This window comes from Scyliorhinus torazame, chromosome 13 (assembly GCF_047496885.1).
Source record: "Scyliorhinus torazame isolate Kashiwa2021f chromosome 13, sScyTor2.1, whole genome shotgun sequence".
In the NCBI taxonomy this organism is placed as follows: Eukaryota; Metazoa; Chordata; class Chondrichthyes; order Carcharhiniformes; family Scyliorhinidae; genus Scyliorhinus; species Scyliorhinus torazame.
In genome coordinates, this window is record NC_092719.1 from 82,955,595 (window position 1) to 82,968,010 (window position 12,416).

Here is a 12,416-nt window from a genome sequence, read left to right on the forward strand (position 1 = left end):
ACCACAAAACCATTACCTTTTGTTATGAAAACCCGTCTGGTTTACTAATGTCCTTTAGGGAAGGAAATCTGCCATCCTTAACTGGTCTGGCCTACATGTAACTCCAGACCCAAGGCAATGTGGTTGACTCTTAAATGTCCGTTTGCCAATTAGGGATGGGCAATAAATGCTGGCCTAGCCAGTGACACTCACATCCCATGCACGAATAAAACAAAACATTTAAGCAGTTGTGTGGCACGGTGACGCAGTCGTTAGCACTGACTTCACCGAGGACCCAGGTTCGATCCCGGCTCCGGGTCACTGTCCGTGTGAAGTTTGCACATTCTCCCCGTGTCTGCATGGATCTCACCCCCACAATCCAAAGATGTGCAGGGGAGGTGAATTGGCCACGCCAAATTGCCCCTTAATTTGAAAAAAAAAACCATTGAAGTAGTTCATGAAAAGGTTAAGCAGACAAGTGAATCAGCCCCATTACTTCAAAAAATTTGCTTGGAGGCTGTCTGACCTGCATCAGTTATACTGTTTCTTGGAACTATGTAGATAGTTTACCCATGGCATTGCATTTTATCTCCACACAGGCTCCAGCTATTCCAAAGTTGTAACTAACTGATATATTAACAATGGTTAATTTTTATAACTTTGAGAGGTCAAATCTGTATAACAAAGGCAATGGCTGTTAAATTCTTAGTATATTCACTATGTACAAACACGCAGGCCTAAACATGGCAACATACAATGTTTGTTAAGAATTGCAAATCGACATTGCCTGCAGCAGATTATTGATGCATTTCAGTGAAACCCAGTTCAAAACATGTGATCTTCCTGATCATATGAAATAGATGTCAATTATTCACAACTTTTTAAATCAAAATATTAGTGTCCTAAGAACACTGTCCTACGAGTTTCAATAGCTATCTTGCCAAAATATTGGCCTAATAAATGCACAGCTTCTGGTTTGAGCATATTTTACCTGTTTACTGTTCCCTGAGCTCGACTTCAAACAAGAGGTTTTAGTATCAACATACCTCAAGACTTTTGCTTGCAGTGAATGTTATCCTTTTTTTTGTATAGTCTTCAATGGCCTTGGAAATGGCTTCTAACCATTCATCTCTTTCTGCCGCTGAACTGTATATTGGAAAGGACCAAAGTTTGGAATTAGTACAAAGATAAGGCACGTTAAACAGAACTGATATAGATAGGACTAAGAAAACCTAATATGAAAACTGACATCATGTGTTACCAGCATTCGCAGTTCTTGTTTCAACCGAATGCTTTGACACCTTTGTGAAAGATTTACTTTTCTTAGATTCCAATATTTTATGTGATGGATTTCATCAGCTCCCATTGGATGGTGGGAGAGGAAAAATCTCCAACCTTACTTCTCTAAATCATAGAATCATAGAATTTACAGTGCAGAAGGAGGCCATTTGGGCGATCGAGTCTGCACTCGAAAGAGCACCATACTTAAGCAGATACCTCCATCTTATCCCTGTAACCCAGTAACCCTACCTAACCTTTTTGGACACTAAAGGCAATTTAGCATGGCCAATCCACCTAACCTGCACACCTTTAGACTGTGGGAGGAAACCAGAGCACCTGGAGAAAACCCACGCAGACACAGGGAGAACATGCAGACTCCGCATAGACAATGACCCAAGCCGGGAATCGAAACTGGGACCCTGGAGGTGTGAAGCAACAGTGCTAACTACTGTGCTTCCAAGCCGCCCACCTGAATGGAGCTGTGAAGTAGCCCAATCCCAGTTTACTGATTTTTTTTCCAAATGAAGATTGCCACCTCGGTCAGATACATAATTTTCTTTAATTCTTTCATGGGATGTGTGTGTCACTGGCTAGGCGAACATTTTGAATTGCCCATCCCTAATTGCCCTTGAGAAGGCAGTGGTAAGCATCTTCTTTAACAGCTGCAGTCCATTTGGTGTAGGTACACCTACTGTGCTGTTAGATATGGAGTTCCAGGATTTTGACCCAGCGACAGTGAAGGAAAGGTGATATATTTCCAAGTCAGGATGATATGTAGCTTGGAGGGGAACTTGCAAATGGTGGTCTTCCCTTGCATTTGCTGCTCTTGGCCTTCTAGGTGGTGGAGAATGCATGATTGGAAGGTGCTTTTGAATGAACCTTGGTGAATTTCTGCAGTGTATTCTGCTGATGGTACACACAGCTGCCACTCTTCGGTGGTGGAGGGAGTGGATGTTTGAGTGGTGGATGGGCTGCCAATCAAGCGGAATAGTTTGTCCTGGATGCTGTTGCACTTCTTGAATGTTGACGAAGCTGCACTCACCCAGACAAGTGAAGTGCATTCCATCATGTTGTGTATTCATGATTATTCCTAGTTGGAACAAGGTCACTTTAAGAGTTTGATCACATGATGTATTAATTGCATTATCAGCAGTTTGGATGGGCTAACAGTCAGTCTATTCTAACAGTCTGTGAGAAAACATCTTTCTCATAAAGCTCTTGTTTGTTTTGTATCTTTGTGGTCTGCAACCTGTACTTTTAAAATACCACAAAGAAACTGGGGACAAGGTGGTTGATCCACACTGCAAACACCCAAAAAGAACAGAAGAAATCTGGTGGAGTAAGAAAAATTGTTAATCCAGGTTGCAGCCTTCCAAAAAGGATTAAGATAAAAACATTGCTACACCAAAGCAGGAAACAGCGGGGAGGCAAATAATAGCAGCAAACATTGAAGGAACCAAAATTTAAACAAAGATTTTGGTGAATCAAAAGGAGCTTGCCACGTGCTCTTCTCGGCAAGTTCTGAAACAGTGCTCCCTTTATATTGAGTAGCAAGTAAAGTAACAAATACCCTGCAACAATTAATTGAGAGCTGGGGTAGTTTTTGAAAATCTCGAAAAGGAACAGGCTGTGCTCAGGGTTATCTTGATTGAAAAGAAAAAAAAGCGATCTTGTGCTAAAAACTTCATGGCACATTGTGCTTATGTAAGCCTTCCCATAATAAAAATGGTGGGAGCTTTTGGCACCATGGGACCACATATGGCGAAATAGTGGAAATTTGCAAGCCCATTTCTCATCAAAACCCTTAGTCATCACCGAGGGGTTCAGGTTCCACAAGCGTAGCCATAAAGAAGGTGAATCAATCACACAATTTGTAGCTACTTTAAAGAAATTAGCTGAGTTGTGAATTTGGACATGTGTTGAACGACACCATTAGAGGCAAACTTGTGTGGGTTAAGAAGCGAAGATATCCAGAAAAGGCTTTAACAAAGCAACTTGGGCCTAAAGAAAGCTTTAAAAGTCACGATCTCTATGGAACTTGCAGCTAAGGAAGTGCAACAATTAAACTCGAGTACTAAAATTCATAAGATATTGACTGAAACCTGAACACTGACACAGGTTCAAAATTGCCATCGATGTGCAAAAACTGGGCACACAGCAACTGATTGCTGGGCTAAAGATGCAAAATGCAAGAACTGTGGTAAAAAGGGACACATTGAACGTGTTTATTGGGGGAAGAAACAACAAGTTTCAAACAAAAAAGAAAGAACCAAATACATCATGGGAAAAATGGAATAGTGGGAAGAGTATCCATGTGACACGGAAAGAGCGCGAAAAGGGACTAGAGTCAGTTAGATGACAAAATGTCGTTGGCCATTGTGGGCGCAATAAACCATTAATAGGTCACTTCTTTACTGGACAGACAACCGGTGAAAATACAGATGTACATTGGCCACTGGCGCAGCCAGTTCACTGGTCCCAGAATTTTTATAAAGAGAAACTATGATATACCGCCTTGAAACCCTCAAAGATAATACTCAAAACCTATACCAGAGAAGTGGTTCCGTTGAGGGGCCGTATCAATGTAAATGTGCAGCTAAACGGACAGAGAGCAGACTTGTACTTACATGTTGTTAAAGGTAACTATCCAGCCCTAATGGGAAGAACGTGGCTGGAGAGAATCAAGCTAAACTGGACCAAGGTAGATCATATCAGATGCTGAAGCAGGCTCAACCAAAAGCCTAAAGGAACATAAAGTAGCAGCTGCAGAAAAAATTCTAAAAGCAGCTACGGGTGAAGGTTTAGGCTAGTAGTGCTGGGGTCAAGAACCCAAAGGCTCAGCATACTGAAACAAATGTGGTTCAGGATCAAAAAAAACAAAGGGTGAAGAGCTTACGGTAGATGCATGTGAATGCTTTGGCAAAAATGAATGTTAAAAGTATACTGAAAAATTTGTCGAAGTGATCCAGGATGCTCCCTTTATAAATTCTGAACCACAGAGGAACAAGAGGCGAATCTCGAAATGCCTGACCATAAGGAAAAGCTTGACTTCATTGGAAAGAACATTCAGTTTTGAAAAAGAGTCGACTTCCTTTATGCATCAATGGTCAACAAGAATAAAAACATTGCTGATAGTAAACAGTAGCAACAACAAGAACAAAAGGAGCCAGCACAGAAATTCATGAGGGATGTTTGGATGAGAGTTGCTCCAGATGACCGAATTAAGAGTTGGAGCTGCTCAGAGTGCAGTCTGCAACACCAACATTCCTTTCCTATTTCACGCTGCACAGCAGCATCTGAAGTCCAATGAACATGTCGACAGCAAAAAGAATTACCACAACCTGGCTTTGCTTAAAAACCCAACCCTAAAGGCTAAATTTGATATGTTCTTAAAGTATGAGAACCCTTTTGGGAATCCTTAGGAGTAACAGCTTCAACTAGATAGTATTGAAGTTGCATTCCAGAAATAAGACCTAAAACGCGAGGGTGAATACAGCGAGAATGAAACCTCAAGCAGAGTGATGCAGCGTCTGACGGAGGAGTGCCACAATTTGGAGAAGGCACTTCAGAGGCTGTACCACGAAATTCACACAAAGGAGTGCCTGCTAATACTAATCTTTATTGCCACAAGTAGGCTTACATTAACACTGCAATGAAGTTACTGTGAATAGCCCCTAACCGCCACATTCCGCCACCTGTTTGGGTACACAGAGGGAGAATTCAGAATGTCCAAATTACCTAACAGCACGTCTTTCGGGGCTTGTGGGTGGAAACCGGAGTAGCCGGAGGAAACCCACGCAGACAAAGGGAGAACGTGGAGACTCCGCACAGACTGACCCAAGCTGGGAATCGAACCTGGAATCCTGGAGCTGTGAAGCAACAGTGCTACCCACTGTGTTACCGTACCGCCCAATTATAATTATAACACATACAATCAGCTCAGTCACGAACATTTTAATACATGAAACAGGTGGAATGAATTATTGCTGAACAGAGAACATTGAAACTACAAGGGGCAGTACTTGTTCCTCAAAGTATTTCCTCTTTTTATAAAAGGAAAATATTCATAGCCAGCATTAACAACCCTTAAAAATGTAAAACCTGTAAACATGGGAGAGCCTTTCTACCAGGCCACTCCAGTGATATCAGCACCAAGATTGTCCCCTTATTTTCAAGAACCAGCAGGGGGCTCAATTTCAAGGCAGCCCAGTACCTGTCCTAGAATTTTCTGGGGCAATTAATCCAGATATCTTAGTTGTTTAATATGCTGTTGCAGACACGCAGGGGTTTCTCCATCAGTTACATTACTGGAGTGACCTAACAGGGAGATCCTATCCAAGGCACTCGTAACTATCAATAAATTAGCAGTATAGCAAAAATACTCTTCCATTGAAAAGTACTGATTCAAAGCTTCCCTTCCTCTTCGATTGTTCCCACAGTTTTCACTTCCAGACAAGTAGCAGTTTAACGTCAATCATGTCACTACCATCTGTAATGAAAACAATTGTATCCTAGTTTCCTGCTGTGCCTTATCAGTGCACTGCAGACATCCTGATGTGAGAAATTACAAAGATAGTTGTAAAGGACTGTATTAAAAAAAACTGCTTCATGTAGAATAAAGGAAATATATCAGTCCACTAACATAAGGACTGCTTAGCGCAGTGTTCTTCAAACTTGGGGGCGCGACCCGTGGGTGGGTCGCGGGCGGGTGTCGGGAGGGTCGCGGAGCCGTCCTTCGCATTGTTCCCGATTGCGCGAATCAGCCGGATTTTAATAACGGCGGCTGCAAGCGGCTTTCAAAATGGCCGCGAACATATTTTTAAAATTCTGCCGCATTGCGCATGCGCGTCCGATCATCGGTGCTAATGCGCAAAACTATATAGTTTTGCGCATGCGCCCCAATGATCGGGCGCGCATGCGCAATGCGGCCGATTAAAAAAAATATGTTCGTGGCCATTTTGAAAGCCGCTTGCAGCCGGCGTTATTAAAAGCCGGCTGCTGCAGAGACACAGAAGATTTTTTTACCTAATCTATCTAATCTTCCTGCCTAAAGGGAGGCAGAGGGCAGGTCACACACCCCGAATGTCGACATCATGTGATTTGGGCGCGATTGCGATTTCTCCATTTTGTTCGCAGCCAACAAGCAACAGGACAGTAAAATTTAAAATGGATTGTTTTGCTATAAGGAAGAGAGGACCAGAGACACAAACAGGCCAGGATCTCACAACTAAACCTGCTGAAGAGGGTGGCTCAGGAGAATCCACAGCAGGACAAAGCAGTGTTGGTGTGAGCTGTTCAGAAGAGTCCACAGCAGGACAAAGCAGTGTTGGTGTGAGCTGTTCAGGAGGGTCCACACCAAGACAAAGCAGTGCTGGTGTGAGCTTCAGGGCCTCTGTTGAACAGCCCATTAAGAAGAAACTGAAATCAGGCACAAAGCAGTATAAAGATGATTTTTTAAGGTATGGATTTATTAATTGTGCCAATGCAAATCAGGATGCAAGGCCCATGTGCGTTATATGCAGGGAAGTGCTGGCAAATGAAAGTTTAAAACCCTCAAAACTTCAAAGGCATTTGAAGACTAAGCATGGCGAGTTAGAGGACAAACCTCTTGATTTTTTTCAAAGGATGCAACGAGAACTTAAATCGTCGGCTGAAGTCCTCAGCAGAAATGTTACATTGAACGACAAAGTACAATTAGCCTCTTCCATGATAGCTTACCGTGTAGCTAAAGAGAAAATGCCCCTCACTATAGCAGAGAGATTAATTCTCCCTGCAGCATTAGATATAGTTTGTACAGTCATAGATGAGAGGTTCGTTGAAAAAGTGAAATACATCCCACTTAGTGATAGCACAGTGGATCGCCGAATTTCTGATATTGCTGAGAATTTAGAAGCCCAGCTTATTTCTCATTTAAAATCACGCAGGCATTCTCAATACAACTGGATGAAAGTACAGACATTTCAGATTGTGCAACCTTGTTCGTATACGTTAGGTATGTTTGGCACAATGAATTTGTTGAAGATTTGCTGTGCTACCTGACTTTAGCAACCCACACGACTGGTGCAGAAATTTTTGAAGTTTTGAATAGTTTTGTGGTTGGAAAGTGCGGACTCGACTGGGGTAATTGCAGAGGAATCACAAGTAATGGAGCAGCCAACATGACTGGGAAAAATAGCGGAGTTATAGAAAGGATTAAGGAGGCAGCTGGTCAGGACATTGTTTGGAATTATTGTTTTATTCACCGTGAGGCACTGGCATCGAAAGGAATTCCATCCAATCTTGAAGTGGTGTTGAAAGGAATAGTGAAAGTTGTGAATTTCATTAAACGCAGCCCACTCAATACCAGACTTTTTGACACTCTTGTGTTCCGATATGGGGGCTGAGCACACACATTTATTGTTCCACACAGAAGTACGTTGGCTTTCAAAGGGTCGGGTGCTACTCAGAGTTTACGAACTGAGGTACGGAATCCACGCTTTCCTCCTCGAGAAATTGTCCCCTCTGGCTGATTCGTTTGCTGATGAAACTTGGATGCTAGCAATGTCTTACCTTGCAGACATGTTTTCAATTCTAAATGAACTGAACCTCAAATTGCAAGGAAAGGATGATGATTGCTTTCGGCACTCTGAAGAAATCAAAGCTTTCCAAAAGATATTGAAAGTTTGGCAATTGCGAGTGCGAAGCCAAAACTACTACATGTTTCCCACACTGCTACGACACATTGAAGAAAACAGCATTAGTAAGGAAACTGTAAATGGATTGGCAAGCCTTATTGAGTTGCATCTGGCTGCCCTGATCGACAATTTTGGTCGCTACTTTCCAGAGGCGAAGTTTAAGATTCTGAGAGAGAGGAGGTGGGTGAATAATCCCTTTGAGTTTGAGACCCCAGAATCAGTTCTCAACTTGCAGCTGCCTCCAAAAGAAGAAATTGAGCTTGTGTGTCTCAGCTGTGACAGCATATTAAAAACACGGCACAAGTCAATGAGGCTGTCAGCATTCTGGAGTAGCATCTCGGAGGAGTATCCGGAGCGAGTAAAACAAGCATTTTGTTGCTCTTGCCCTTCACAAAACGACCTACATGTACGAGGTTGGATTTTCTGTCCTCACAAAGATGAAGACGCCACAAAGGAACCGGCTGAATCCTTCACCCGATATGCGCATAGCCCTCTCTTCCTGTGAACCTGATTGGAGTGAGGACCAAGCAGGCTCACATCCCGCATTAACGATAAGAGGAAATGGTGGGTCCGAAGGTCGGCCGGCATGGGTCGCGAGGATCGGCCGGCGTGGGTCACGAAGGTCGGCTGGGTTGGATCCCGAAGGTTGGCCAGTTGGTAAAAATGGGCCCCCGGAAAAAAAGTTTGAAGAACACTGGTTTAGAGACAACTTCGGCCAATATTTCACTGTTCTTAATAGTTAACATTAGAGTGGAGTTAATGTGCAACTGTTGCTTTTGCCATGTATAATCATAGGTTGCATACAATGTTAGATTTTTAGACTTAAAGCTGAAACAACAAATCACCATATTCATCCAGTTTGTCAGTCCAAAATGAGAATTTAAAAAAGATCTGACTCCCAAACAGACTGTAGAGGCAAACAAGTGCAATAATAGATGAAACCAAAGCAAAGGGAACAATTGTAAGCAAACATTCAGGCAAATTCTAATAGCAGGACAGTCAAAACACATGTTTATCTTCAGGTGAAAGCAGTAGTTTCATAATCAGAACATATATTGCCGCTCATGCTCAGTTTGGAACATTATTCATGGAGGTTGATGAATAAGCTGAATGCCTTCCCTCACAGCAGAGGGAAAAGGACGAAAGCAGAAATAAACTCAACACCCTGAATAGAAAAATGTGTTGGGGGTTTCATTGGTTACAAATGATCTAGTATGGGGTAATAATATATATTTCTGAAAAAAAGATATGTTGCCAAAGTTTTTCATCTCACACTCATCTGGACAAACGCAAGAATGCCAAATTTCATATGATCACGACAATTTATACAACAGGAGAAAAGAGTACTGATTGGTTAGCAAGTCAAGACTGATTTGGCCAACGTGTTGCATGGAGAAAGCAACGGGGAACTATTGATTCTCCAAGCTCCTGGATAATTCAAGATAGGCCCAAGGCTTTAACATCTTTTATGGGCAGCACGGTAGCATTGTGGATAGCACAATTGCTTCACAGCTCCAGGGTCCCAGGTTCGATTCCCGGCTTGGGTCACTGTCTGTGCGGAGTCTGCACGTTCTCCCCATGTGTGCGTGGGTTTTCTCCGGGTGCTCCGGTTTCCTCCCACAGTCCAAAGATGTGCATGTTAGGTGGATTGGCCATGCTAAATTGCCCTTTGTGTCCAAAATTGCCCTTATTGTTGGGTGGGGTTACTGGGTTATGGGGTAGGGTGGAGATGTGGACATTGGGTAGGGTGCTCTTTCCAAGAGCCGGTGCAGACTCAATGGGCCGAATGGCCTCCTTCTACACTGTAAATTCTATGATATCTTTCTTTTATTTGCAGAAATCTGTGGCGAAATTCTCCGTTATCGGCGGAAAGTCCGCCGATCGGCGCAAGAAAAGGCGCAAATCCGACTTGCGTCACAAAGGAAAAATGGTTCGAAAGTCTCCGGCCCGAAATGGGCTAGCAGCGACGTAACGGGATCCGCGCTTGCGCAGTGGTTCACGCCGTGCAGCGTCATACGCGCTGCACGGCGTGACGGCTCATAAGGCCGCGCTGCTCCCCCCACCCGACCGGAACACCCAACCGCAACACCCGACTGGATGGCTGGCCGCCGCTCAGCCCCGATGTTCGAGTCACGGGATGTGGAGGCGCTCCTGGACGCGGTGGAACAGAGGAGGGACACCCTGTATCCCGGGCACGGTCGCAGAGTTGCCCCACGCCACAGCCGGCGTCTGTGGAGGGAAGTGGCAGAGGCCGTCACCGCTGCGGCCCTGAAACCACGGACAGGCACCCAGTGCCACAAGAAGGTGAACGACCTCGTCAGAGCAGGCAGGGTGAGCCTCCCCATATCCCCCCTCCCACATATCCCCCCTCCCCCATATCCCCCCTCCCCCATATCCCCCCCTCCTCCATATCCCCCCCTCCTCCATATCCCCCCCTCCTCCATATCCCCCCACCCCCATATCCCCCATGTCCCCATATCCCCCATGTCCCCAATGTCCCCATATCCCCAAGTGAATCCAGCCCTAACCTTAACCTCTGCAATGCACGCGCAACCGATGGCATGCATTCATATACCTGCCTAACAGTGTTGCCTTTTACCCTGCCACCCCCCCCCCCCCCCCACCCCACAGGATAAGCGCGCACACAACAATAGGGAGCATGTGAGGACTGGAGGAGGCCCCGCTGATGAGAGGCCACTGACCGAACACGAGGAAAGGGCCCTGGAACTGGCTGGCGGACCTGAGGACCGGGAGTTTGCTGATGCAGAGGTCGGGGGCATAGTAGCAAGTGAGCCACCGACAGCTCGTCCCCATATCCCCCCTCCCCTATATCCCCCTCCCCCATATCACCTGATCACTGCCTGATGTCTAACCATGCATGCTTCATTGTGTATCGCAGGACCAAACGTCCAGGCACCCATCCCCGCAGATGCAGACCGCCCGCAGGATGCCCCTCGGAGGCCACGGGAGACGGAGAGACCCGGACCCTCCAGCATGCGACGCCCGCAGGATGCCCCTCGCACACCACGGGAGACGGAGAGACCCGCACCCTCCAGCATGCGACGCCCGCAGGATGCCCCTCACACACCACGGGAGACAGAGAGACCCGCACCCTCCAGCATGCGACGCCCGCAGGATGCCCCTCGGAGGCCACGGGAGACGGAGAGACCTGGAGCAACAGGGAGATGACACCCCCGTCACGTGCGGGAGCGACCACCCAGCGACGAGGGGGGCAGCCACAGGCCCCCGTCACATCCGAGCCAGGACACCACTACCCGGGACACCACTACCCGGGACACCACTACCCGGGACACCACTACCCGGGACACCACTACCCGGGACACCACTACCCGGGACACCACTACCCGGGACACCACTACCCGGGACACCACTACCCGGGACACCACTACCCGGGACAGCACTGCCCAGGACAGCACTGCCCAGGACACCCCTACCCGGGACAGCACTACCCAGGAAGACGAAATACCGGACAGTGACTCAGAGTGGATGGGTGGAGACCAACCCCCACCCCAAAGTGCCATGGACTCAGAGTGGGACGAAGAGCACGACACAACGCCACTGCTGTCACCAACATCCTCCACCATCGCAGAAACACTCACCTCGGTTGGGCACTTTAGTGATGAGGCGTCTGGTACACTCACTGGTGCGCACAACACAGCCGTCCCGGTACAGCAGGTGGAGGTAGGAGCAGCAGAGGGGCCGGGTGGTCGGAGGGCAGCCCAGCCCAAGCGAACATCTGCCGCCCAGATGGATCCCGGGTTCCTGGAGTTACCACACCCACACATAGATCCGATGCAACCACCGACCCGGAGACGAGCGAAGAGGGTGACGGGCGGCTTGCGGCGGCTGCAGTCGCAGGTGGAGGAGTCCACCCGCGTCCAGGAGCTGGGAGTGGTGCCGGTCATGCGTGCCACCCAAGCTGACACCGCACGGGTGGCGTCCGCGGTGGAGGCAATGGGTGCGACGGTGTCAGACATGGGGAACGGTTTGCGAGGCCTGGGGCTTTCCGTGCAGGCGGCGTCTGTGGCCCAGGAAATGGCTGCCCTCTCACAGGAGGCCATGAGCCAGTGCCAGCGCCAGATGGCAGAGGCGCTCAACGCCATAGCCCAGTCTCTGCAGGCCATGGCCCAGTCTCAGCAGGCCATGGCCCAGTCTCTGCAGGCCATCGCTGAGGGCATCGGCACCAGTGGCCATGTGCGAGCCGGCGTCGCACTGTCACAGACAGGGTTTGCCAACCCCCTGGGCTCCATGGCTGCAAACCTGCAGACCCCTGTCGATACCAGCACAGGCCTCCAGGACTGGCAGCGCCAGATGTCGGGGGGGCGTCGGATGGCCAGTCCGTTCGCATCCCCCACCCATGTAGAGGCCTGGGGGCCATCGGGCACCCCGAGGGAGGAGGAGGTGGTGTGGTCCGTCCCGGCTCCCCCTGTAGGGGAGGTCCCGGTACACCGCGACACCTCG

General features: G+C 47.5%; 1 protein-coding gene across 2 annotated transcripts in view; it reads right to left on the minus strand.

The window, feature by feature from the left end:
- fgd6 (FYVE, RhoGEF and PH domain containing 6) overlaps window positions 1-12,416 on the minus strand; it is a 312,715-nt gene that overhangs the window by 103,471 nt on the left and 196,828 nt on the right. For both annotated transcript variants that reach the window (XM_072471885.1, XM_072471884.1), the window contains exon 15: window positions 1,026-1,125. In XM_072471885.1, coding sequence (XP_072327986.1) covers window positions 1,026-1,125 — 100 coding nt within the window. The remainder of the gene's footprint in view (window positions 1-1,025; window positions 1,126-12,416) is intronic.